This window comes from Bufo gargarizans, chromosome 3, assembly GCF_014858855.1.
Source record: "Bufo gargarizans isolate SCDJY-AF-19 chromosome 3, ASM1485885v1, whole genome shotgun sequence".
NCBI lineage: Eukaryota > Metazoa > Chordata > Amphibia > Anura > Bufonidae > Bufo > Bufo gargarizans.
Window position 1 is genome coordinate 48,098,666 of NC_058082.1, and position 25,787 is coordinate 48,124,452.

At 45.2% G+C, this 25,787-nt stretch overlaps 1 protein-coding gene across 2 annotated transcripts in view; it reads right to left on the bottom strand.

The window, feature by feature from the left end:
* Window positions 1-1,724: 1,724 nt before the first annotated feature.
* Window positions 1,725-25,787, bottom strand: part of DYNC2H1 (dynein cytoplasmic 2 heavy chain 1) — a 478,712-nt gene continuing 454,649 nt past the window's right edge. For both annotated transcript variants that reach the window (XM_044284009.1, XM_044284008.1), the window contains 4 exons: window positions 13,023-13,132; window positions 10,943-11,024; window positions 3,503-3,619; window positions 1,725-2,012 (listed from right to left, as the gene is read on the bottom strand). In XM_044284009.1, the coding sequence (XP_044139944.1) occupies window positions 1,854-2,012; window positions 3,503-3,619; window positions 10,943-11,024; window positions 13,023-13,132 (468 nt within the window). In that variant the 3' untranslated portion in view covers window positions 1,725-1,853. The remainder of the gene's footprint in view (window positions 2,013-3,502; window positions 3,620-10,942; window positions 11,025-13,022; window positions 13,133-25,787) is intronic.

The following is a 25,787-nucleotide window of genomic DNA, read 5'->3' on the forward strand; positions in this document are numbered from 1 at the left end:
ACATTTAAAAAAAAAAAAAAGGTTGCAGGCCCTTTAATAAATGACCCCCATAGCATACACACACACATTAATAATACACAAGCTGTACATATGTGTCTGCTTCCTCTATGCTCTGGCACTTAGTGGATCTTTTCCCATAAATATTTAACTTCATCACTCTATACATAGCTATAAAACAGAGTTATAACTATGGAGGATGCACAGAGCACAGATCTTGTGACTTACATAAGCTGCTGCAGCATCATCTATAACATATAACAAGTTAACGAGCAAGCATATCAATTTAAAGGGCCAGTAAACCTCAGGTAGAAAGAGTCTGACATTATGTCTTTTTAGCCTTCCATCTCTGGACTTCCAGAAAATACTGTATTTTTCGCCCTACAAGACGCATCGGCCCATAAGACGCACCTAGGTTTTAGAGAAGAATATTTTTCATTACACCTCAGGTCAGACCACCAATCAGACCCCCAATGTTAATAAGACCCCAATAAGAGCTCATATCAGACCCCCAATCAGATGTCAGCTCAGACCCCAATGCAAATGGCCCCCAATCAGAACTCAGATAAGAGCCCCATGCCTCTCATCAGCCCCCATATCATCCCCTATACCTCTCATCACCCCCATATCAGCCCCATGCCTCTCATCAGCCCCCATATCATCCATTATGCCTCTCATCAGCCCCCATATCATCCATTATGCCTCTCATCATCACCATTATCATCCATTATGCCTCTCATCATCACCATTATCATCCATTATGCCTCTCCTCATCCCCATCATCATCCATTATGCCTCTCATCATCCCCATCATCATCCATTATGCCTCTCATCATCCCCATTATCATCCATTATGCCTCTCATCATCCCCATCATCATCCATGCTGCCTCTCCTCATCCCCATTATCATCCATGCTGCCTCTCATCATCCCCATCAGTGATGGCCAGTTCGCCGTGTTCGCCCGCGAACACATGCAGGCTGCAATTTTAAATCACAAGTTCGGCGATGCACAGGTAAGTCCTTACCTGTGCCTGCGCCGCGAGCCGGTCTGAAACAAATGCGGTCACCGGGAGCAGGCAGTTCCGAGAACAGCCCGATGGAGGCCCCCGGTGGCTGTTCTCGGAACTGCCTGCTCCCGGTGACTGCATTTGTTTCAGACCGGCTCGCGGCGCAGGCACAGGTGAAGACTTACCTGTGCATCGCCGGACTTGTGATTTAAGATAGCAGCGGCGAACACGGAGAACTGGCCATCACTGATCCCCATTATCATCCATGATGCCTCTCATCAACCCCATTATCATCCATGATGCTTCTCATCACCACCATTATCATCCATGATGCCTCTCATCACCACCATTATCATATATTATGCCTCTCATCACCCCCATGGCCTCAGATCAGCACCAAGTTTTATAAAATAAAAAACACTTACCTCTCCTGGTCGCCGCCGCTCCTCACCGCCCGCGATCTTCTTCCTCCTGCTGTCAGCTGTGCTGTGAACCACTGCACAGCCAACAGCCGAGGATACAGAATCCTCCGGTACAAATGGGGCGAAAAATACGATAACTGCAATATCCTGCACTCTTTCACAAGTGTCTGATTATCACAGTTTCCGATTTATTGGATGCCGGGTTAAAGGAATTTTCCTGTATATGCAATTTTGCCGTAGCTCTAGACGTACATGTAGCTGTGATTCCGTATGTAACATAAGTACAGGACACCATTCGAATACAGGAACATATTTAATTCATGCTTGGCATAATCCACATACAATTTCATAATATAATAATGAAATGCAATAGAATAAAAATATAGTAAACTCTATGTATTTACAGCAGATAATATACTGTAACTTCTACTGATTCTTAAGAAACAAGGCGGCTCCGCACTGGATCCAGCGGTTCTGGTTTCCGCCACACGGCAAATCGATATTGGTGACCACGCGATCCCTCTCAGCACTGGTGTACACAGGGAAGGAAATACACTCTTCCTGGGAGTAGATCCCATTGGACTGCTGAGAAAAATACACACACAATCTATATATTAGTCTAGATATTATATTTATACCACATGTAGTTACAGATATGGTGATATATGTGGGGTTAATTTATGTACATTATTTCTAGTAATAAAAATAATATCTAAAAATGCATATAGTGCAAATGTATATAAAGCGCATATACAAAAAACATATATTCCCAATAATCCGGGTTTTATACGTGGCTCATGTCCACGATTGTGTTTAAAAGTCAGCAGCATGATGAATTGTACGTTGGCTGGAACAAGCAATAAACTGTATTGAAGTGACTTTGTTGGAAACTGTCAGTGTGTCTTATAAAGTAAATACTAGTGAGCGCTTCCATTATTGGAGTACTCACTAGTATGCAGTAGGCGCAGGGAGTGTAGCGCTGTGCAACGTCAGGCCACAGTGTTGTGTGGGCCCAGAGAAGAACAAAAAGAGGGGCTGGATGTGCAGAGTGTTGGCACCGTCCAGAGCACTAGAGGTAAGATCATTTTGTTATTTTTGGTCTGATATTGAGGTCTGATCTGAGGTCTGATATGGGGGTCTGATCTGAGATCTGATATGGGGGTCTGATCTGAGATCTGATATGGGGGTCTGATCTGAGGTCTGATATGGGAGTCTGATCTGAGATCTGATATGGGGGTCTGATCTGAGGCCTGATATGGGGGTCTGATCTGAGGCCTGATATGGGGGTCTGATCTGAGGCCTGATATGGGGGTCTGATCTGAGGCCTGATATGGGGGTCTGATCTGAGGTCTGATATGGGGGTCTGATCTGAGGTCTGATATGGGGGTCTGATCTGAGGTCTGATATGGGGGTCTGATCTGAGATCTGATATGGGGGTCTGATCTGAGCTCTGATATGGGGGTCTGATCTGAGGCCTGATATGGGGGTCTGATCTGAGGCCTGATATGGGGGTCTGATCTGAGGCCTGATATGGGGGTCTGATCTGAGGCCTGATATGGGGGTCTGATCTGAGGCCTGATATGGGGGTCTGATCTGAGGCTTGATATGGGGGTCTGATGAAGACAGGGTGTCTAATTTGGGGGTCTGATGAAAAATATTTTTCTTCTGATTTTCCTCCTCTAAAATCTAGGTGCGTCTTATAAAGAAAAACATTTGGTATATACTAATAGACAAAGAAGGGATTAGCAAACCAAGACTTCCACCCACTGTGCCCATGACCATCCGGATAATCCAAAGCAAATGAACAGATCACAGCATTGCAGGCTCCAAATCTTGCTCCAAACTGTTTATTATAGCAGGTACCACAAAAGAAACTGATATTTTGGCGGAAAAACTGAAAGGTTTACTTTGGATTAACTGGATGGTTTGTCTGGTGGTCAAGGGCACAGCAGGTGCTGATCCCTCCTTTGTCTACTAGTGTGTGTATATATATTGACTTGTATTGTAAAACATATTCAGACAGATATACAGAATAGAATGGGTGAGATCTTCTCAGCGACTGAATCTCTCCATACCTGTGAAATCCAGGCCATATAACAAGGGGGGACCACTGATACACTCGGGGAGTCATGCTGATTTTCAGAAAGATGGTTTCCATCAAAACTGCATCCTTCCAGCTGTAATCCGCTTATCTAAGAAAGGAAACACATGAGATGCTAAGCAGCAGCTTTCACCCTTAATTGTGCGTGGTAATGACGTGACTGGCAGAGCGGCACACATGTACATAACAGGAAGGCCAGGAATGTGTGAGAAGAGGAAACCCAACTTCCAAACAAACACCACAGAAATCCCTTGTCGGCTTCTGGTAAATTGGAATTTTGTAATGCAATAAAGATAACCCTGAGATGTAATACCCCGGCAGGTGGTCTAGTAAGGGCGGAAGCAAAGCTGCAGAAAGCTGGTGAATACCGTATTTTAGCATGGCTCAGCAAAAAGAAAACATGCAGTTGTTGAATAGAAGATGCACGGTGCTCCTCTTGGAGGTGCCTACAAGAGACTTACAGAGACCTACCAGAAGAAGAACTGAAAGTCATTTAGTGCATGTTAAAACTGTAAAAAAAAGTTTTTCAATATCAGACTTCTAGGCTGGGATATGATTACTTGAAGTAACAAGTCCAAAGCCCAAGGTTGCACTACCGAGGTTCTGCCACCATAGCCTTATCATGCAGATCTATAGGACTTTGTACTCACCAAAGGAAATTATTTCTATTTTTCTAAAATGGAGCTGTATACTGTTGGGCACAGATCACACCCCCTAGTGGTGACAGCAGTATGCAGTGATTTTTACAACTGGCTGCTTAAAAGAAAACTACTAAACAAGCACTAAAAGTTTCAGAGTGCATTGGTTTACAACCTCTAAGTTTTCCTACACAGGGAAAAGTTGTGGGTGACTTTGCAATGATAAAGACACGAGGGATTCCCGTATTAAGATTCTGTGCAATTTTTCTGTGACTGTCACACAGCCCAAAGTCGCAGAGAAGCCCTAGCCTACAAAACTAAATCTGATTTTAAAGAAGTTGTCAGATCTGGACAATCCTATTGATATGCTTTGCTAGAACACAGAGAGCACCCCCACCCATTCAGGCTGCAATCAATTAGCCATAATGGAGAGCTGGAAAGTCATCATGTATTACATGGCCGCCTGTTTGCTTACACAGGGCCATGTAATGTTAGATTTCTCATGTAGTATGTATATGGTTTGCAATTCAAGGTGATCAGCTGATGGCTGGAGTCTGCCTTGAAACAACAAGCCAAGTCCATAGTTCCTATTATATGCACATTACAGAGTACCATGCTAGGAAACCTCTATATGTGTCCAAACAGAGTTGCTCTTTTACAGTGGCTCCCAGAGAGTCCATAAATTAGATTGTCCCCTGAAATGGCTGCTACAAGGGAAGCATTAGGGAAAATTGGGTTCCTACAGCAATAATAACTGATCGCCTGGGGTGAGAGAAGTTAAGAGACGTTGAAATCCAGTGATGGCAAACCTTTGGCATGGGTGCCAGAGGTGGCACTCAGAGCCCTCTCTGTGGGCACCCGAACCCTGGAAAAAGTCTATAGTGTACCAATATGCCATGACTTTTCCTGCCATTCATCAGCGCAGGGCATGCACTGAATATAGGCAGGCTAAATGATAAAGTACATGGAAGATATACTATATTGGTATGCAGGTTAAATTGCTGTGTTGGCACTTTGTGATAAATAAGTGGGTTTTGGGTTGCAGTTTGGGCAATGGTCTCTAAAAGGTTCGCCACCATTGTTGTAATCCCTCGAATGAAACACCAGCTTCATTTTAAAAAGGTGTTGTCGTTCTGATAAGGCTGTGTCCAGTTGGGACCATTCCATTAAAGGTATTTTCTGTGACTAAAACAAGAAGCTCATCAATGCTTAAAGGGTTTTTCTAGGACTTAAAGACTATGTACACCTTTGGGGGCATTTTTTTTTAAAATTATTGCATTGTACTTATTTAGAGCTAACAATTTTTTTTCAATTGGTCTTTATTAAAAATATGGAATCCTTTTTTTCTGTACAGAGTGTGGGGATTCGCTCTGGTAGTTAGGACTAGCAGATGCAGTATGGAGGCAAAGTACACAGTTCTTGAATCAAACAGCGATGTTTATTCACACATTGGTGTATCACAAAACGCAGATAAGGTCTATCACAAAACGCAGGTGGCTTGGTGTTTGTTCGCACACAAGGAAAGTCCACAAACAATAAGTAAACTTTTCTCCTGGGTGTTAATTCCCACCCTGTTAGAAGTTCAGCCTCATCAAGTCCATAGTTGGCCTGTTCGCCTTTAGAGGGGCCTGAGTCCTCCAGCTCGGCTCAAACCTCAAATCCCAGCACAGCCCTCAGTTCACAGCACACAGACTCCTAAGCTCCACTGTCAGAGGGAGTTAAATCCGCACACCTGGCAGTGCTGGCTGGTTTTTATGCCGGCCTGGAACATGGGGAGTAGTCACCCACCCAGCTCTTTGACTACTCCAAGTAAGAGCCGTCCCGGATCATCAAGTCCATAGGAAGCCTGTTCGCCTTTAGAGGGGCCTGAGTCCTCCAGCCCAGCTCAAACCTCAAATCCCAGCACAGCCCTCAGTTCACAGCACACAGACTCCTGAGCTCCACTGTCAGAGGGAGGTAAATCCACCACAGTTCGCAGTGCTGGCTGGTTTTTATGCCTGGCAAAACCCAGCCTGGAACATGGGGAGTAGTCACCCACCCAGCACTTTGACTACTCCCAGTAAGAGTCATCTCGGATCAGCTATGACAGCCATGCTAAATCTCAAGGTGTCAATTAGCAATAGCTGCTGCTGACATAAAAAAATACTGGCTCTTACTTCACCAAGGCCAGGAATCTCGCTGACACATACCTTCCATCCACGATGACTCTAGGTACCTTCTTACAAGAGCTGACATGCTCTACTAGCACCCTGTGTATTTTCTGTCTTTTCTGTCATCTGGGGAGCAGACAGACTCCTTATCTGCTCTCTGACATTATAAACACTCAAGCTCAATCCTTATCTTACTGATAAGAATGTGGCTTAAATAAGTGTTTATGACCTCTTAGTAGTTTAGAGAGAAGGTTTATTAGATGACCATCACAAAGTGAAAGTGCCAGTCACACAGTTAGAATAACAGTTAACCCTTTGTGACAGAAGGGCTCAATATTTTTAATAAAGGCCAATTGAAAATATGATTTTTAGCCGATAATGAGTAAAATGCAATCATAAACAAAAATTGCCTCCAAAAGTGTACATAGCCCTTAAATATTGAAGGCCTACCCCCAGGATAAGTCAATTTCTAATCGATGAGGCTCTGACTCCCTACACTCCTGCCGATCAGCTGCAGAAAGGGAGAACGCTGCCACCTCTCTCAGCCTCTGACATCACGTCCATTAGGCATATACCGTCAGTACCATTCAAGTGAATTTTGATTGAGCTGCAATAATCAGTACAGCCACTATTCATTGTATGGTGCTGTGGTTAATAAAAGGTCCCTTCAAACAGCTGATTGGTGCGGGGAGCGGAAGTTGGATCCTGACCGATCAAATATTGATGACCTTTCCTGGAGTCATCCTGCTCTACCTTCATTCTGATGATCATTGATTTCCTATTCTGAAGACAGGCTATCAATGTTTTCATTGTGGAAAATCCTTTTAAATGCAATAATCATTAAGAGGGATAAGAAAAAGGATGAGAAAGAAAGAACAATATAGGAGGAAGAACCAAGGGTACTTTCACACTTGCAGCAAAGGATTCCGGCAGGCAGTTCCATCGCCGGAACTGCCTGCCGGATCCGGCAATCTGGACGCAAATCGATGCATTTGTTAGATGGATTCGGATCCGTCTAACAAATGCATTGCAATACCAGATCCGTCTTTCCGGTTGTCATCCGGAAAAACGGATCCGGTATTTATTTTTTTCACAGATTTAATGGTCTGCGCATGCACGGACGGAAAGAAAGGATCTGTTTTGCCGGAACACTTGGGGCCGGATACGGCATTAATGCTTTTTAATGAAAATTAATGCCGGATCCGTCATTCTAGCAAGTGTTCAGGATTTTTGGCCGGAGAGAAAACTGCAGCATTCTGCGGTATTTTCTCCGTCCTGAAATGGCAAAAAGACTGAAGACATCCTGATGCATACTGAACGGATTGCTCTGCATTCAGAATGCATTAGGATAAAACGGATCCGTTTTTTTCCGGTATTGAGCCCCTAGGACAGAACTCAATACCGGAAAACAAAAACGGTAGTGTGAAAGTACCCTAAGACAACCATGTTATTCATATTATGATACAATCATAACCTCGCCAGAGTATCAATTATATATTACTATCACATTATTCATTTACAAAATTAGAAGCCGCACTCATAACTTCACTGGATAATGAGAGAAATCCCAAGCTCCGGATTCTCCGGGAGGTAACACATAAGCAAGCAGTGCTGGGTAAGCGGAGTCTTCCATATGTGACAGTTTGCAGTCACGATGACAGAGGATGAATGGATTTCATTAGTTACCATGTGGTGCTAATAGACTGTCACACATGCACTGGAGTCCAGTTAATACAACGGCTTAGGAATAATGGCCGGGTTAAAGACACCTCAATGAGCTATTATCATCAATCAACTTCCTTTAATTATTCTCTAATTGTCCCGCTTATAAATTCAGCTATTCAATGTGAAGGCGTGCCTTCATGGAACAGTGTCGCTAAACACAATTTGGTTTGTCGGAACAATGGGAAATCCAAGCAGAAATGAGGCCAAAATAAATAATATCACTTCACTGGGAATATTACACCCAGCGCAGAACAATAGAGGCGGGTGAGTAATCAGCAAGCGGGTGATGTGCACGGGAGCCTCCGTGGATTTGCTTCCATGATCCTTGTTTAAGAATTATTCCATTCGCTCCTTAGTCTGTCAAGTGTCATTGACGTCATAGGAGAGGTGATGTCTGTGTCATGGGGGTCCTGTCCTGAAGAAAAAGTCCCCACAGAACTTCAACAGGATGCAATCTGCACATATAATATCCCTGGAATACCCTGCGGACGGAGAGGACGTTCGTCCTTACAGGTTCCTGCCTTTGTGATGGATGCAGGTGAGATTTTTATTTATTTTTTTGGACAAAAGACTCAGTACAATTATTCTGTAGACTTGAGGGCCTTATGCAGATGTCCGTATTAGGAACGAGTCTATATGGCAGCTGCAACACATGGACGAGTAAGTCTGCATGTCCACACAGGACAAGGACTTGGCGACCGTCGGATATAGTTGTCTCCAATGGTCTCCTGGTCCATGAAACACAGATCAGAATAATGCATGCCCCAAGTTTGAATAGCACCGCTTACTAGTTGTTGTGTTGGCAGTACGTGCCCACAGCTCCTCTCCATCCGGTGGGCATGGCCACCACATCTTCTACCTGCTCCAGTGCTCCTGTTAGTGTGGACCTGCAGGCCTCTCTTGTTCTTCCAGAGGGTCCAGCCCCCAGAATGGCTCTATCCCTACACGCCGGCTGCAGTCTGCTTCTTGACAGCTAAGCTTCTCTTGCTCTTCCTGTAGGGTGCATAGGCTCCCCCCTCCAGCTCTTGAAGGGCCAGCACAAGCACAGCCTAATCTGCACCAGTCAATGATTAACCACCTTCATGTAATTAGAGAACCTTCCTCATGCGAGGATGCCTGAGCAATAGGTTCTTACCCACTAGTTTCTTGCAAAGGTGTTCTGTTCTACGTTTATTTGTCCGTGTACCAAGTTCTGCCCGTTTACTGAATTTGACCCTTTTCTGACCTGACATCTGTCTGACCTCCGTACTGACCCTGAGCTGCTTGGACAGACCTCTGATTGTTTATCAGATTGCACATGCTCTTCCTGCCCTAACCTCGGCCTGTCTCATATTACAGTTTTGCCTGATCCCTAGGTGCTCTGCACCAATGTCTCTTGACCCTTATGGGTCAGCTCAGCCGTCACTTGAACAGAGACAAATCCGATAGGTAGCAAACCAGTGGTTCCCCTGCAGTGAAGTACGGAACCCTGCATAGAGGTTAAAGGGTGAAGACCGGATAGGCCACTTAAACAACACCCTTGGGTGCAGCCCCAAGCCAAATCTTTTCAAGTGACATAGTGGGCCAACACTCCCTGCGTAACACTTCTTGTACACACTGATAGCACACGAGGCAAAAGCTATGTGTGAAAAAGTCCTAAATATGATCTTCACCAGTGCCCCAAACTACCAATGACTTCACGTAGGTGTAATACTGCAACAATCTTAACACTTACCTACAAGGTTCCTCCATATATTTTCTTCCTTTGATCTGCCAAGAGTACCCAGAATCTCAACCCACCTTCCACAACTTACTTTCATCATCTCTTCACATTTTTATCTCCAAAATTTCTTATGCACCTTCCCCACCATCACTAGGGATCTATCAACCAATCTTCCCCTCCCTCCCCCGACCATTTCTTCGGGCACTAGTCCAGAGCTAGCGCCTTTTATAAAGGGCACATGCTGTTTATTCTAAACATACTCTACACCTTCTTCACTTTGTGCCAAAAAAACTGGTGTACATGCTTTGCAACACATTTTTTCTGTGTTTTAGACTCTTTTAGACAATTGTCACAACGAGACCGACAAGGAGGGCACGGCTTAGGAAAAAGTGGGAGAGGCATAAAAGTGACAGCGTGCAACAAAACTTTGGTGCAATTTGTTGAGTTAGACGCAGACAAGACATCTTATCAACCAGCATCAGACACTGTGAAAAATCTGGGGCAGCTTAAATGTATGCGGCTTCTGCTGTGGGATATGTGCCGTGTGAACTAGCCCTAACAGCGTAGGATGCTGAACATTTGTACACTATTTGAGTAGCGTGGCCGTTCTCAGTATACGTGAATAGGCAGTGTGCTATGTAAATAGCGTAGGCGTGCTTTGTTAACGTCAAGCACACCACCCTGTAGACATATTGCTGCTCCACGGGCATCTGGCCTGTTATTTCCAACACCAGCTGCAAGGGAATAGTCCCTCAGAAAGTTCTGAAGCCATTTTGGCTATCCATGCATAGAAGCACTAATCTATCGAAGTGTCACTGAAGAAAAGAAAATTCCTGTACCGGAACTGCTGACATTTCAAGTACTGGAGCTTATTACTGTACAGTACTGAATGGTGGCAGACAGCAGCCATTTCCCATGATCCTTGCGGGTTGTTAATTTAATTGCCGACTTCAGAGGTCGCACGCAGCAAGGTACGGTTTGCAAATGATGCCGAGTACCACGGAAAAATCAAAAGGCTGTTTGACTAAATGAGGAAGCATGGGAGAGGTAAATCATAGCCGAGGCTTCAAGCCATTTTTTTTTTTTTCTTCCATGTCGTTTTATTATGTATTGAACTGAACTGAATACCAATGAAGAGAACACAGCCTGGATGTAACGTTTTCATCACCTTGTAAGACTTTTATGGGATGTTTTATTACCTTGACTTGGAGCTTTGCATCATGAATCCTCCCTTTCCAAGACGCCACAAATCTCAGGTTATCCATGGAGCAGTTCATTGTTCTAGGGGGATATAAAACATTACAAGGTAAACATGGCGGTGGCCGCGCCTCACTGCATTACGGCCTTCTCCATACAAGGAGAACATCAGCTTCCATCTCCACAGATCTACTGCAAACTGCAGTGAACCCCAGCATGGCTTGTAAGTGACTTAAAGGGCATCTATCAGCAGTTTATTACCTAAGACACTGGCCGACCTGTTACATGTGCACTTGGCGGCTGAAGACATCCATGTTGGACTCATGTTCATATGTGTCCGCATTGCTGAGAAAAATGAAGTTTTCATATATGCAAATGAGTCTGCACTCTGCTCTCTCTGCAACTGCCGCACACTCTGCACTTTGATTGATACGGCCAGGCGTGATGATGTTCCCACGTGATTCAAAGCGCAGAGGGCGTGACAGTTGCAGAGAGAGCAGAGCCTCTAGGTGTAATGTCAACGCCCCTGTTGCTCCTAGAGGCTCATTTGCATATATTAGAAAATCATTTTTCTCAGCAATGCGGTCACATACTGTATAAACATGGGACCAACACAGATGTCTTCAGCTGCCAAGCGCACATGTAACAGGTCAGCCAGTTTCATAGGTACAGAACTGCTGACAGATCCACTTTAACATACAAATGAATAGAAGATATACCAATCAACCATAACAGTAAAAGCAACAAGAGTTGACATGGTTAAAGAGTGGAGTATATTAGGCGGCATTAGAACAATCCATTCTTAGATTTGATATGTTGGAAGCAGGAAAAATGAGCAAATCTAAGGGTCTGAGTGACCCTGACAAGAGCCAAATTGTGATGGCTAGACGAGTGCGTCCCAGCATCTCCAAAATAGCAGGTCTTGTGGGGTTTCCCCGGTATGCAATGTTTAGGACCTCCCAAAAGTGGTCCAGAAGGATAACTGGTGAACTGGCGCCATGCCACGGTCACCATGCCACGGTCACCCAAGGTGTGGGGAGGGAAGGCTATATTGTCCGATCCCACAGAAGAGCTACCGTAGAGCAAATTGCTGAAAAGTTACCGCTGGCTATGCTAGAAAGGCATCAGGACACACAGGGCTGCATAGAACACAATATTAGGCAGGTGGTTTTCATATAATGGTTGATCGGTGTGCCGTAGATGTAAATACATCTTTATTCTTACATTTGCAAAATAAAAAATTCCATACATGTCCAACATACAGTGGCATACTCTGCTAAGTAAAAAAACTAATCCAAAAGTGTACCTTAAAACTGCTGGGTCACACCTATAGTACCATGGGCCATTTATAATACTGCTGTATTCTTAGTGCTTGTCATGTATCATCCGAAAATGGCCTATTGTTTAAAATCAAGTTTTTATGCTAAACATATTTTCAAAGTGATTTTGTTGATGTATTTTTTATTTTTTCAAGTCACTATCTGTATTTGAAAAAATCCTGAAGTCTTGCAATTCTTCTAACTTCCTCTTCTGTAGAGATAACTTCTCTGCAGTCATCTCATTATCATAACAAGCAGGATTACCATGACAGGAACCACCACTATTTCAAAGCTGGAGGCAGATAACACAGGATCCACCACTGACAATAGTTGATGGTCACAGCTCCACCCTCCCTACAGTGATCTCTGTACAGGTCACAGAGTGTCACCACAACACCATCCCAGAAAAGACAATCGCCAGACTACAGGTTCCTATGGTCCATGTGGCTGCCCCCATAATTGTGTACTTAAAACGCAATAAAAATTATGAGAACAAAACATATTTTTTTTCTCCTGGTTTTAAATTGTAAAAAATACAGGTGATGGATTCACTCTAAATGAAAACTTTCAAACCTACTGCTCAGAACATGTTGGATAAGAGTCATCAAAGCATTAAAAATGAAAAGTAGGGGAGTTGGCCGCAGTAACAAATCAGCTGGTTATTATTATTTTTTTAGGAAACTTTGGAAAATGTGAGATAGTGCAAGGCAGCCAATCAGATACTAATTCCTGATTTTGGAGCACCGATTTTCTGGTCGCTTACCTCGCAGTTTCCTGGCGGAGAGCATTTAGGAATGTGTCTGGATGGAACAGCTCCGACAAATCAAGAGTATCTGATAACAGTGTCTGCTTCTCGGCTTTTTCCACCCAGTTCTGTTCAAATAAAGCAAAATAGACAAAAATGGCAGATTAACTTGAAAATAAAGTCACTGTACATTTACAATTTCAATTAATAGAGAATGGTATAATTAGTAAATTTCTACATCACTTCATTAAAAAAAATATGCCTGCATCCAAATGAAAAGAAAAGCTGTAAAGTCACGGCCACTATGGGTCTCACTTCCACTTAACTCGCAGTCCGCGGAGGTGAAATTTGTTATCTCCGAAGTCTCGCAAAATTTCAGAGAATAACTTCGGACATCGATTTTTCAACTTGAAAGCAATTTTGAAAGTGGGATCTGAAGTCGGCTTCGGTACCTACTGGTTGCCGACCAGAATTTTTCTTTTTCTGGACAGCCAACATTTTTTATGGACAAATTGGAAAACCATAATGAATGATATAGATTATAAGTGATACATGTCTATAGCTGAATATACTGATAATACCTCATTACCAGCATAATCCAGTCTGAAAAAAATCATGGAAACAGCTATTTTTTTCACAGACACAGGAAAAAAGTTGCCTATTTTTATGGACTGTCCAGTTGGCAACCCTGTACTGAAAAATGGACTTTGGATCCCAGTTGTAAAATTGTTTTAACGTTGAATAATCAATGTCCGAAGTTATTCAACTTGCACGATTCCAGAGATAACTAATTTCAAATCGATGGCGCCCATACATTTAACTGCTGTACGGAGACAGATCGCCTTACAGCATTCAAAGGAAGGTTTGACCAAAGCGACTTCGGATCTATGATTTGAGGTTCGCTTTGCTCAACATTGATAGTGAGAAATAAGGGAAGTGGGGTCACTGCATACGGTACTAGCAGAAGAGAGACTCCCACTGTTTGTGAGAGAAATGCATCTAGCTGTGCAGCTGAAACAGGGGATAACATGGCTGAAAGAAACTTTGGGGAAGCCAAAAGATTTAATTGGTGCGGGTTTGAACGCTGAGACCCCATCTATCTCTAGGAGGGGTGAGAAGTTACTTGCTTAGCACTCTCTTCTCACTGCACGAGACGGGCCAGTAAACTTCTATGGAGTCTGTCTCGCTTCCCATCCTGCAGTGAGGAAAGAGAATGAGCTAAGCAAGTGCCTCTTTCGCCTTATTCTAGAGATCGGTGGAAGTCTCAGCTCTCGAACCCCCACCAATCTAAACTTTTGATAAGTCCCTACAACATTTCAAAAGTTTTCTAAAAGTATAGTGACCCTTTAAGCGAGAAGTAGGACAGAAGATGTGTGGGCATGTTCATCCTGCATCAAAAAAGCTGTAAAGATGTAGCCGAGCTAAAATTGACTCCAATAGCACATGGCACAGTGTTATCTGGTGACAAAAGCAATTGAAAAGTTTTTTTTGCCATTCTTTACTTAACAACCTCCCGATCACTCACGATGTAGACGAGGAGAAAATATTAATTTAGAGATCTCACAGAACTACAGATCGGGGACTTGGTGTCCTAACTACAGGGGGAGCCGAGGGCCTGAGAGGGCCCTGAAGATCCCATATTGGGATACCAATGCTATACAAAAAGTGTAATAAAGTGGGGGGCCTGCTCCAGGAGCTTCAAGTCAAGCTTGTACTGTGATAATCTCCTAAAGCAAAATGCCTAATATCACAACGTTGTGCAGTAGGACTGATGATGAAGAGCCTGGTACATTAATTACAAGTGCTGTCTCCAGAGAGGCCTCAAATATAAACCAGTGAGATTGATCGCTGTCAAAATAGCATAAAGCTATCTGTCTAAACAGCGTTCACAGGGCTCACATAATTAACAACTCATGAGGGATGAGGACTATTTTAAATCCAAGTACGCAGAATTTCACCTCGGGTTTTGTTGTGAAATTAATTGCTTGCCGGTCTGATTTTAGATCTCAGTGACGCGGCTGCTGATGACAACTTGTTGTTTACATGGCATCTCTGCAAAATCAGGAGTGTGAAATTTGGGAATTGTTCTCCTCTTTAGGCCTCCTGCACACGACCGTTGTGTGCAACCGTGGCCGTTGTCCAGTTTAACGCGTTTTTCTGGGGTCCCATTGACTTTCAATGGGTCCGTGGAAATATCGGAAACTGCACCGTTTAGCAGCCGCATCCGTGATCCGTGCTTCCTGGCCGTGAAAAAAATATGACCTGTCCTATTTTTTTCACGGCCAACGGTTCACGGACCCATTGAAGTCAATGGGTCCGTGAAAAGTCACGGATGTACACAAAATTGTCATCCGCGTCCGTGATCCGTGTCCGTTTTTTCCTATCATTTCAATGGCAAACTTGACTTAGATTTTTTTTTTCATTTTTCATGTCCGTGGATCCTACAAAAATCACGGAAGACCCACGGAAGAAAAAACGGGCACGGATCACGGTACAACGGAACCACGTTTTGCGGGACGTTAAAAAATACTGTCATGTGCAGGAGGCCTTACACTTGCTGAGATCCAATCCAAAAGACAGAAAACGTACGCAGACTGCAAGTATGGGCCCTAAGAGGGGTAAGCTTCATTACAAAGGTCACACATATTTAAAAGGGAATATCTCATTTCAGCAAATGGCATTTATCATGTAGAGAAAGTTAATACAAGGCACTTACTAATGTATTGTGATTGTCCATATTGCTTCATTTGCTGGCTTTATTCATTTTGCCATCACATTATACACTGCTCATATCCAGGGGTTATGGCCACCGCTGCAGCGCAGATACGATGTGGCCGGAAGGAGAGCTGCTGCGCATGTGTGCCTATGTGGGAGGCCACTGTCCAGGATACCAGAAAGGATGGCTCTTTTTCCTGTAGTGTGCAAGCACGACCACCACTGATGGATTGCAGGGTGGTTGTAACCCCTGGAAAGGAGCAGTGTATGATGTGATGGAAAAATAAATCCAGCCAGCAAAGGAGGGAATATGGACAATCACAATACATTAGTAAGTGCCTTGTTTTAACTGCTTACATGCTAAATGCTATTTGCTTAAGTGGGACAACCGCTTTAACCCTTAATAAATAGTCCTAAATGACAAGAAATGTCTTCACTTGCTGGGTTACTAAGAGCTGTTTTTCTTTTTTTAAAGTAAGAAACACATCACTACATTAACACTAATTTGTTGCTCTTTATTTCTTAAAGGGAGTCTGTGACCTCCAAAATCAGTTTCAAAGTAAGCATACTATCATGTAGGATATGTGTCCTGAAACATACCGTATTTCTCACCTGCGCTCATAACGCGCTCCCTGAGTGTATCACTGCTTCCTGGTCTTTGTCCGCTGACGCCCCATGTCTGCGCACTCTGTGACCTCACGCTGTGCAATTTTGGGCCACAGCGCAGCAAGATAAGTACTGGGGCGGTAGTGGCGCCCGGAAATGGAGAGGTGAGTTGATTTATTAGTTTTTTTTGTCTGATTTGAGGTCTGAATAACATGGGAGTCTGATTAGGGGTCTTATTAACATTAGGGGTCTTATTAACATTAGGGGTCTGATCTGAGGTCTGATTAACATTGGGAGACTGACTAGGTCTCGGAGCTGAGGTCTAATTAACATTCAGTGTCTGATGAAAAAAAAGGTTTTCTTATTTTCCTTCTCTAAAACCTACGTGGATCTTATAGGGCGAAAAATACAGTGATCATAACTCTCTTTTCGAAGTAATGCTTCTTTTCATTTTTACACAAATAAAGTTTTTGGTGCACCACAGACATGACTGCTCCATTGGGTGCCCCACAGACATGACTGCTCCATTGGGTGCCCCACAGACATGACTGCTCCATTGGGTGCCCCACAGACATGACTGCTCCATTGGGTGCACCACAGACATGACTGCTCCATTGGGTGCACCACAGACATGACTGCTCCATTGGGTGCACCACAGACATGACTGCTCCATTGGGTGCACCACAGACATGACTGCTCCATTGGGTGCACCACAGACATGACTGCTCCATTGGGTGCACCACAGACATGACTGCTCCATTGGGTGCACCACAGACATGACTGCTCCATTGGGTGCACCACAGACATGACTGCTCCATTGGGTGCACACAACAGACTGCTCCATGACTGCTCCATTGGGTGCACCACAGACATGACTGCTCCATTGGGTGCACCACAGACATGACTGCTCCATTGGGTGCACCACAGACATGACTGCTCCATTGGGTGCACCACAGACATGACTGCTCCATTGGGTGCACCACAGACATGACTGCTCCATTGGGTGCACCACAGACATGACTGCTCCATTGGGTGCACCACAGACATGACTGCTCCATTGGGTGCACCACAGACATGACTGCTCCATTGGGTGCACCACAGACATGACTGCTCCATTGGGTGCACCACAGACATGACTGCTAAATTGGGTGCACCACAGACATGACTGCTCCATTGGGTGCACCACAGACATGACTGCTCCATTGGGTGCACCACAGACATGACTGCTCCATTGGGTGCACCACAGACATGACTGCTCCATTGGGTGCACCACAGACATGACTGCTCCATTGGGTGCACCACAGACATGACTGCTCCATTGGGTGCACCACAGACATGACTGCTCCATTGGGTGCACCACAGACATGACTGCTCCATTGGGTGCACCACAGACATGACTGCTCCATTGGGTGCACCACAGACATGACTGCTCCATTGGGTGCACCACAGACATGACTGCTCCATTGGGTGCACCACAGACATGACTGCTCCATTGGGTGCACCACAGACATGACTGCTCCATTGGGTGCACCACAGACATGACTGCTCCATTGGGTGCACCACAGACATGACTGCTCCATTGGGTGCACCACAGACATGACTGCTCCATTGGGTGCACCACAGACATGACTGCTCCATTGGGTGCACCACAGACATGACTGCTCCATTGGGTGCACCACAGACATGACTGCTCCATTGGGTGCACCACAGACATGACTGCTCCATTGGGTGCACCACAGACATGACTGCTCCATTGGGTGCACCACAGACATGACTGCTCCATTGGGTGCACCACAGACATGACTGCTAAATTGGGTGCACCACAGACATGACTGCTCCATTGGGTGCACCACAGACATGACTGCTCCATTGGGTGCACCACAGACATGACTGCTCCATTGGGTGCACCACAGACATGACTGCTCCATTGGGTGCACCACAGACATGACTGCTCCATTGGGTGCACCACAGACATGACTGCTCCATTGGGTGCACCACAGACATGACTGCTCCATTGGGTGCACCACAGACATGACTGCTCCATTGGGTGCACCACAGACATGACTGCTCCATTGGGTGCACCATCACGCCTCCATAACACTGCCCAGGGCCCTCTTGTTTGATTGACATATTCACAGATAAACTGTGGATATGCCATACCTGACCAGATTGGAATACTGTTCTAAAGTGTACTCACACATGTATAAAAAAGCTTTGATACTGTATGTCACAATGACATATCAAAGGATTTAATTGGTGGGGGTCCTAGTGATGAGACACCCACAGATTTCTACAAATTGCTAAAAGGAGAAGTTAGAAGCGGTGTCTCTCTTTGTTACAGAGGACAGGCTCAATAAAGTCTATGAGACCTTCTCCAGTCCGTCTACAGTAGTGAGGAGAGACAGTGCTCCTTGATTTGACCATCAGCAGGGGGTCTCAGCTCTGCCGATTAAAATCTTTGGTAAGTCTCTATGAGATATCAAAAGTTTTTAAAAGTACAGATACACTTTAACCAAATTTTAGCTAAAGGCTGGAGTAGGGCTGCAGTAAACGAATATTTTTGTAATCGAGTATTCTATCGATTATATTTCTCGATTCATCGAGTAATCTAATAAGAAAAAGCTACTTAAAATAACGTACGTAATTAGGTATGTATAAAGTTATTGGTTTGAAGGGGTTAATAACTGTATACATGCCTAATGCCAAGGTGCTTCCATTAACCCCTCCAAACCAATAACTTTATACATGCCCATTGGGTTTGGAGGGGTTAATGGAAGCACCTTGGCATTAGGCATGTATAAAGTTATTGGTCTGAAGAGGTTAATGAAAGCACCTTGGAGGTGCCTTCATTAACCCCTCTCTAAACCAATAACTTTATACATGCCAAGGTGGTGCTTGCAGCCTCCATTAACCACTCTCTCTCCATCTGCCTCCCCCAGCCTCTGATCTGCTTGCCCCCAGCCTCTGATCTGCTTGCCCCCCCCAGCCTCTGATCTGCTTGCCCCCCCCAGCCTCTGATCTGCCTCCCCCCCCAGCCTCTGATCTGCCTCCCCCCCAGCCTCTGATCTGCCTCCCCCCCCAGCCTCTGATCTGCCTCCCCCCCCAGCCTCTGATCTGCCTCCCCCCCCCAGCCTCTGATCTGCCTCCCCCCAGCCTCTGATCTGCCTCCCCCCCCCAGCCTCTGATCTGCCTCCCCCCCCAGCCTCTGATCTGCCTCCCCCCCCCCAGCCTCTGATCTGCCTCCCCCCCCCCTTAGCCTCTGATCTGCCTCCCCCCCCCAGCCTCTGATCTGCCTCCCCCCCCCAGCCTCTGATCTGCCTGCCCCCCTCCCCCCAGCCTCTGATCTGCCTCCCCCCCCAGCCTCTGATCTGCCTCCCCCCCTCCCCCCAGCCTCTGATCTGCCTCCCCCCCTCCCCCCAGCCTCTGATCTGCCTCCCCCCCTCCCCCCAGCCTCTGATCTGCCTCCCCCCCCTCCCCCAGCCTCTGATCTGCCTCCCCCCCCTCCCCCCAGCCTCTGATCTGCCTCCCCCCCCTCCCCCCAGCCTCTGATCTGCCTCCCCCAGCCTCTGATAACGCAACCCCCCCCTCCCCAGTATTAATCATTGGTGGCAGTGGCCACAGGGTCCCCCTCCTCCCCCCCATCATTGGTGGCAGTGTCAGTTCCGATCGGAGCCCCAGCAGTGTAATGCTGGGGCTCCGATCGGTTACCATGGCAGCCAGGAGTCACGCTACTGAAGCCCTGGCTGCCATGGTATGTTAGTAGTGAGCAGAGAGCAGCGCATTATACTCACGTGCGCTGTGGCCGCCGGTCGCTCCTTCTTCTGTCTGTGCGGCGGATTGCTAATGCTGTAAGCATTAGCAATGCGCCGCACAGACCTATGAGAAGGAGCGACCGCCGGCCACAGCGCACGTGAGTATAATGCGCTGCTCTCTGCTCACTAACATACCATGGCAGCCAGGACTTAAGCAGCGTCCTGGCTGCCATGGTAACCGATCGGAGCCCCAGATCGGAGCCCCAAAATTAGGCATCTTAGTTCCATCCCATTTTAGTTTTTTATAGGATTAGATTATTGGATACGTGTATCTGACTGGAAAGTTCATTGATCCAGTTGAACCTTCTAGAAATTGCCCCTGTGCTTGAGTTCTTACACCAGACCCCCACCATCACCAGCACCACCACCATCACTACGTCAGATGTTGATGCACCAGTTTTCTGAATGAATTAACCTTGAATTATGAAATGATGAGCTAGATTTGAATAAAATCATCCCCAGGCAATTCATTCTGAACATCAAACCAAAAGTGACAGCAGAATGAAACTCCCAGATCTTAATGATAAGCAGAGAAAAATATTCCTAATGAAGATGCACACTGTACCGTAACCTGACAGGTCCGTACACACTATACTGCACCATGCAGGCGAAATCACAAGCAGTGGACATTTGGTTCACTGTCCAACACATTGGAAAATCAGCGTCCGGGGTTCTATAGGAAAAGAAGACTTCTGGTCGATTTCTTCCACAAACAGCGCCACACCTGTCAATGGGTTGTATCTGATATTGCAGCTTAGCCTCCTTCTCATGTATATATCAGGACAAGCATATACGGTATGTTACATGAATGCCTCCAATATAGTGGCATCTGGCACCCATAGGGTTCAGCTGTAAAAAAATGTCTATGTACAGTATATGTATGCCAGAGCAGTATAATTACGTATATTGGGCCAGATAAAGGGCATGAGGACATTATTTTGGCCTCCCTCTGACTAATGGAGCCCTTATGGACATGTTTATGGGGTACATCAGGAATCTTCCCGGCGTCTTTTCTAAACACATGGCAAAAACGCAAGGTGAATTCAGCTCATGCACACGAATGTATTTTCTTTCGTGTCCGTTCCAGGTTTTATTTTGCGGACCGTATGCGGAACCATTCATTTCAATCGGTTAGCAAAAAAAACGGAAGTTACTCCGTGTGCATCCCGTTTCCGTATGTCCTTACGTCCGTTCTGCAAAAAAATAAAACGTATCCTATTTTTGCCTGCATTACGGACAAGCTTAGGACTGTTCAATTAGGGGCCAGCTGTTTCGTTCCGCAAAATATGGAGACTGCAAAATACATACGGTCGTGTGCATGAGCCCTAATCCTGTACAGCCTTTAGGGCTCATGCCGCAAAAAATACGGATGGCGTCCGCGTGCATTCCGTATTGTCCGGAACGGAACAGCTGGCCCCTAATAGAACAGTCCTAACCTTTTCTGTAATGCGGACAATAATCGGACATGTTCTATTTTTTGCAGAACAGACATATGGAAACGGAATGCACATGGAGCAACTTCCGTTTTTTTTTGTTGCGGACCCATTGAAATGAATGGTTCCGCATACGGAACAAAAAAATGGAACGGCCACGGAAATAAAATACGTTCATGTGCATGAGCCCTTAAAGACAGGATATCCATGTGCTCGCCGCCCAATTCAAATGAATGGAACTGATTTTCAGTCGCAGAATTCTCTGCAACGAAATCTGCCATGTGTGAAGGCGCCCTTACAGCTGCAAGCATCGTTCTATGCTGGAACCGAGTGAAAAGAGGCAGGCGAGAGGATTTCTTTGTGTAGGTACAGAGCATTACTGGCCAGAATGTTGCCTAAAGCTGGAATACCCCTTTAAGGAGGTTTTCAGTCCTTTTATATTGGTAGCTTACTCCGAGGATCAATATCTGATCTGCGGGGGTGCGACTCCCCACACCCCTCATGATCAGCTGAAGCCGGTGCAAGAACTACAACTCCATCCATTGTGTGCAGTATGATGCTTACTCCAGTGCTGAAGTGAATGGTTACACACAATGGTCAAAGCTGTGGTTCCGGCACCTGAACTACTGCAGAACAGCTAACCGGCAGGGATGCAGGGTATGGGACCCCCTAAAATCAGATCCTGAAGGCCTATCCCAAAGAGGGATCATCAATATAAAAGAACTAGAAAACCCCTTTAACTTAACGCATAATCACATACATCATTAGTGTTAGGCGGTCCATGCTGAGCTCGCTCCTAACATGATGGTTGCCGGCTATATGATACAGTGACTTAGATCTGCCAGTGAAGCGGATCTGATCCTTTAACCCCTCAGATGACACTGTCAGCAGCAAGCAAGGCATCTGCGGGGTTAAACAGAGGGAGGGGGCTCCCTCTGCCCTCCGATTGGAGCCCCCACATCAAAACTGTGGGACTCTGATCAATTGCCATAACAGCAATAGTATTCGAAGATCACAGGAGTTTGCACGTCAGGTCCCCTAAGAGGACAAAAAATTATTTTTATATATATTTTTTTTTTAAATAAAAATAAATAAATATATTAAACATTCAAATCCTCCCCCTTTCCCATATAGAAAATAAAAAAAATAAACATGACAGGTATTGCCGTGTCTATAATAACTTCTAAATCTCCATTAACTTTTCCTAAGTGCAAAAAATAAAACAAAAAGTACATATCCAAAAATAGTACCAATAAAAACTACAGTCCACCCTGCAAATAACTATGCCCCAAACTCTCCTTCTATTTTGGGTGCAAGTTCTAGAGACAGGTCCAGGTCCCAGACTTTGGTGACATATCCTAGTGATATGCCACCAATCTCTGAGATGACACAAACCCCTTAAGGTGTTAAAGCACACCAAGAAATATACACAACCTGTAGGTGGTGGATGTACTGTAGGGTCTCCTCTCTGCAGTTCTCTGAAACCGATATAGTTTCTATTACAGCGCCCCCTTTTCGGTTATCATCCCACTATATGCTAAGATCTAGTCACACGGTGTAACCAAGTCTGTAACATTTTGAACTCATTTCCCAAAAGTTGAAGCAAAAAAATATACTTTGACCTAGAGGTGGGCGATATAGACGACATGCAATATAAACAATATAAATTTGGCCAATGATAGAGATTTTGTTTATATTGCAGTAGAACATGGCATGCGCCTCCCCCTCTTCTAAGTATTATATTAATTGCGGGCCCCCCCTCCACACGATAAAATCATTGGTGGCAGTGACCCCAGGGTGGCAGCTTCTGATCGGAGCCCCAGCAGTGTAATCGCGGGGCTCCGATCGGTTACCATGGCAGCCAGGATGCTACTCAAACCCTGGCTGCCATAGTCAGCTGCCTGCTGCTGTGTGTACTATGCACAGAGCAGCAGGAGGCTAATAGTTATTAAATAAAAAGTAAAAAAAAAAAAAGTTTAACCAGCCCCGAAATAAAGAATATATATTGCATATCGCACATGCTTAAAATTATATCGCAATATAGATTTTAGGCCATATCGTCCACACCTACTTAGACCGCATTGCGTGAACAGACGCTTATGTTGTCGTGTTGGGAGGTCACTGCACATTAAGGCCTCTTTCACATGACTGTATGGCTTTTTAGTATTTTGCGGTCCGTTTTTCACGGATCCGTTGTTCCATTTGTTGTTTCTGTTTCGTTTTTCCGTATGGCATATAGAGTATACAGTAATTACATAGAAAAAATTGGGCTGGGCATAACATTTTCTATGGATGGTTCTGCAAAAATGGAACGGATACGGAAGACAGGAGTAGATTCTGTATGTGTTCCGTTTTTTTGCGGATCCATTGACTTAAATGGAGCCACGGAACGTGATTTGCGGGAAATAATAGGACATGTTCTATCTTTCAACGGAACGGAAAAACGGAAATGGAATGCATACGGAGTACATGGCCCGCAAACGGAAAAAAAAACCGGTTGTGTGAAAGAGGCCTATTGCAGCGCTGATGCTTTACAATGGCAGCACAAGACACCCACAGCTGTACAGGAGACACAGCCGGACTGTCAGTCACATTTCCTACAGTGAGCTGCTCAGCAGTGCAAACAACGGGGGCCACAGCAGCGGCAAGTGGAAAATAACTATGTCTTCTACTTACATGCCCTTATTTCATTATAGCCACAGAGAACTCCTTTAAGATACTGCAAAAGCCTATATTCGCCCTTAAAGAGGATCTCCGTGAAATACGACTGATGTTTTTGCTTCCTTATCCTGAGGTTTCTTTCCACAATAGTTTATTGATTTCCTTAACACATCTCTTTCTTCCCTCTTTTTGCAGAACATTTGTATGAAGGAATAAAATGCGAGCTCAACAAGGAATTATCTCAGATTTTCACAGTCTCTGGAGCTGCACGGCAGGATGCAGCAAATAAGACGTCTGACTCCGGCGCTGGCGCTGCAGCCTTTTCTGTGCCTGTGAAAGCACTACGCTGGAGATGTACCACTAGGGCGCTATAAACATGTCAGTGTGCGGCACGATGTGTCATTTGTAAGAACTTGCCTTTACCGCAAGTGTCTGCAGACTGTGAATGAAATGCTCTGCTCCGACTGTTCCAATGTAATAATCACGTCCAGTATGAAGACATAACTCCATCATCAGCCGCTCCCTGAATTGGGGGGGGGGGGGGGCTGCACTGTACACACTGATCACATTCATCGCTTCTTCATAATATTATATTATTTTTTTCATGAGAATACACCGAGAACTGTGGCATCTACAGAGTTAAACTATATGATGCAAGAAGGGTCAGACATCCTTCATTGTCCAGTTTCCGGCCTCATGCACACGATCGTATATATTTTATGCATCTGCAAAATACAGATACAGTCCGTGTTGCATCTGCATTTTTTTCCGGACCCATTGACGTCAGTCTGGTCCCCATTTTGCGGCCAAGTATAAGACTAAGGGCTCATTCACATGACCGCAATTCTGGATCCACATCCATTCCGCAAATTTGCAGAACGACAAATATAGAACATGTCCTATTCTTGTCTGCAATCGTGAACAAGAATAGGCATTTTCTATACAGCGCCGGCAATGTGTGGTCCGCAAAATGCCGAACGCACACGGACGGCATCCATATTTTGCAGATCCGAAATTTGCGTACTGTAAAAACACGGTCGTGTGAATGTAGCCTTATTCTATCTTTTTGCGGAATGGACATACAGATGCTTAGAGCATTTGTATCATCTGCGTGCTTTCCGCATTCGTATGGCCTTTCTGCAAAAAAATAGAATATTTAAGCAAAAGGCAGACCATGGACCCCATTAAGTCAATAGGTCCGAAAAAAAAACCTAACAAAAAAACGTGGATGGCAAAACGAACACGGTCGTGTGCATGAAGCCTCAGCGGAATCATAAGTAGCGTCTGTCCCCAAATGCCAAATCTGTAGTAGGTTCCCCCCCCACCTCACTTACCATCTGCTTTTTGTAATACCCCCTTCAACGACCAGGGCCCATGCGCAACTGCTAACTCTGCACCCCCTATAACTTCAGATCTAAATAACGAGGAAGCATTACGACTGCACGCTTTAAAAGAGCACTTTCAGCAGCAAATTGCTGTGAATGCCACTCAGCCAATCACTGGCTGTAGCGATGACCCGCCTCAGGCTGTGATTGGCTGAGCAGCCATTTCCTGCA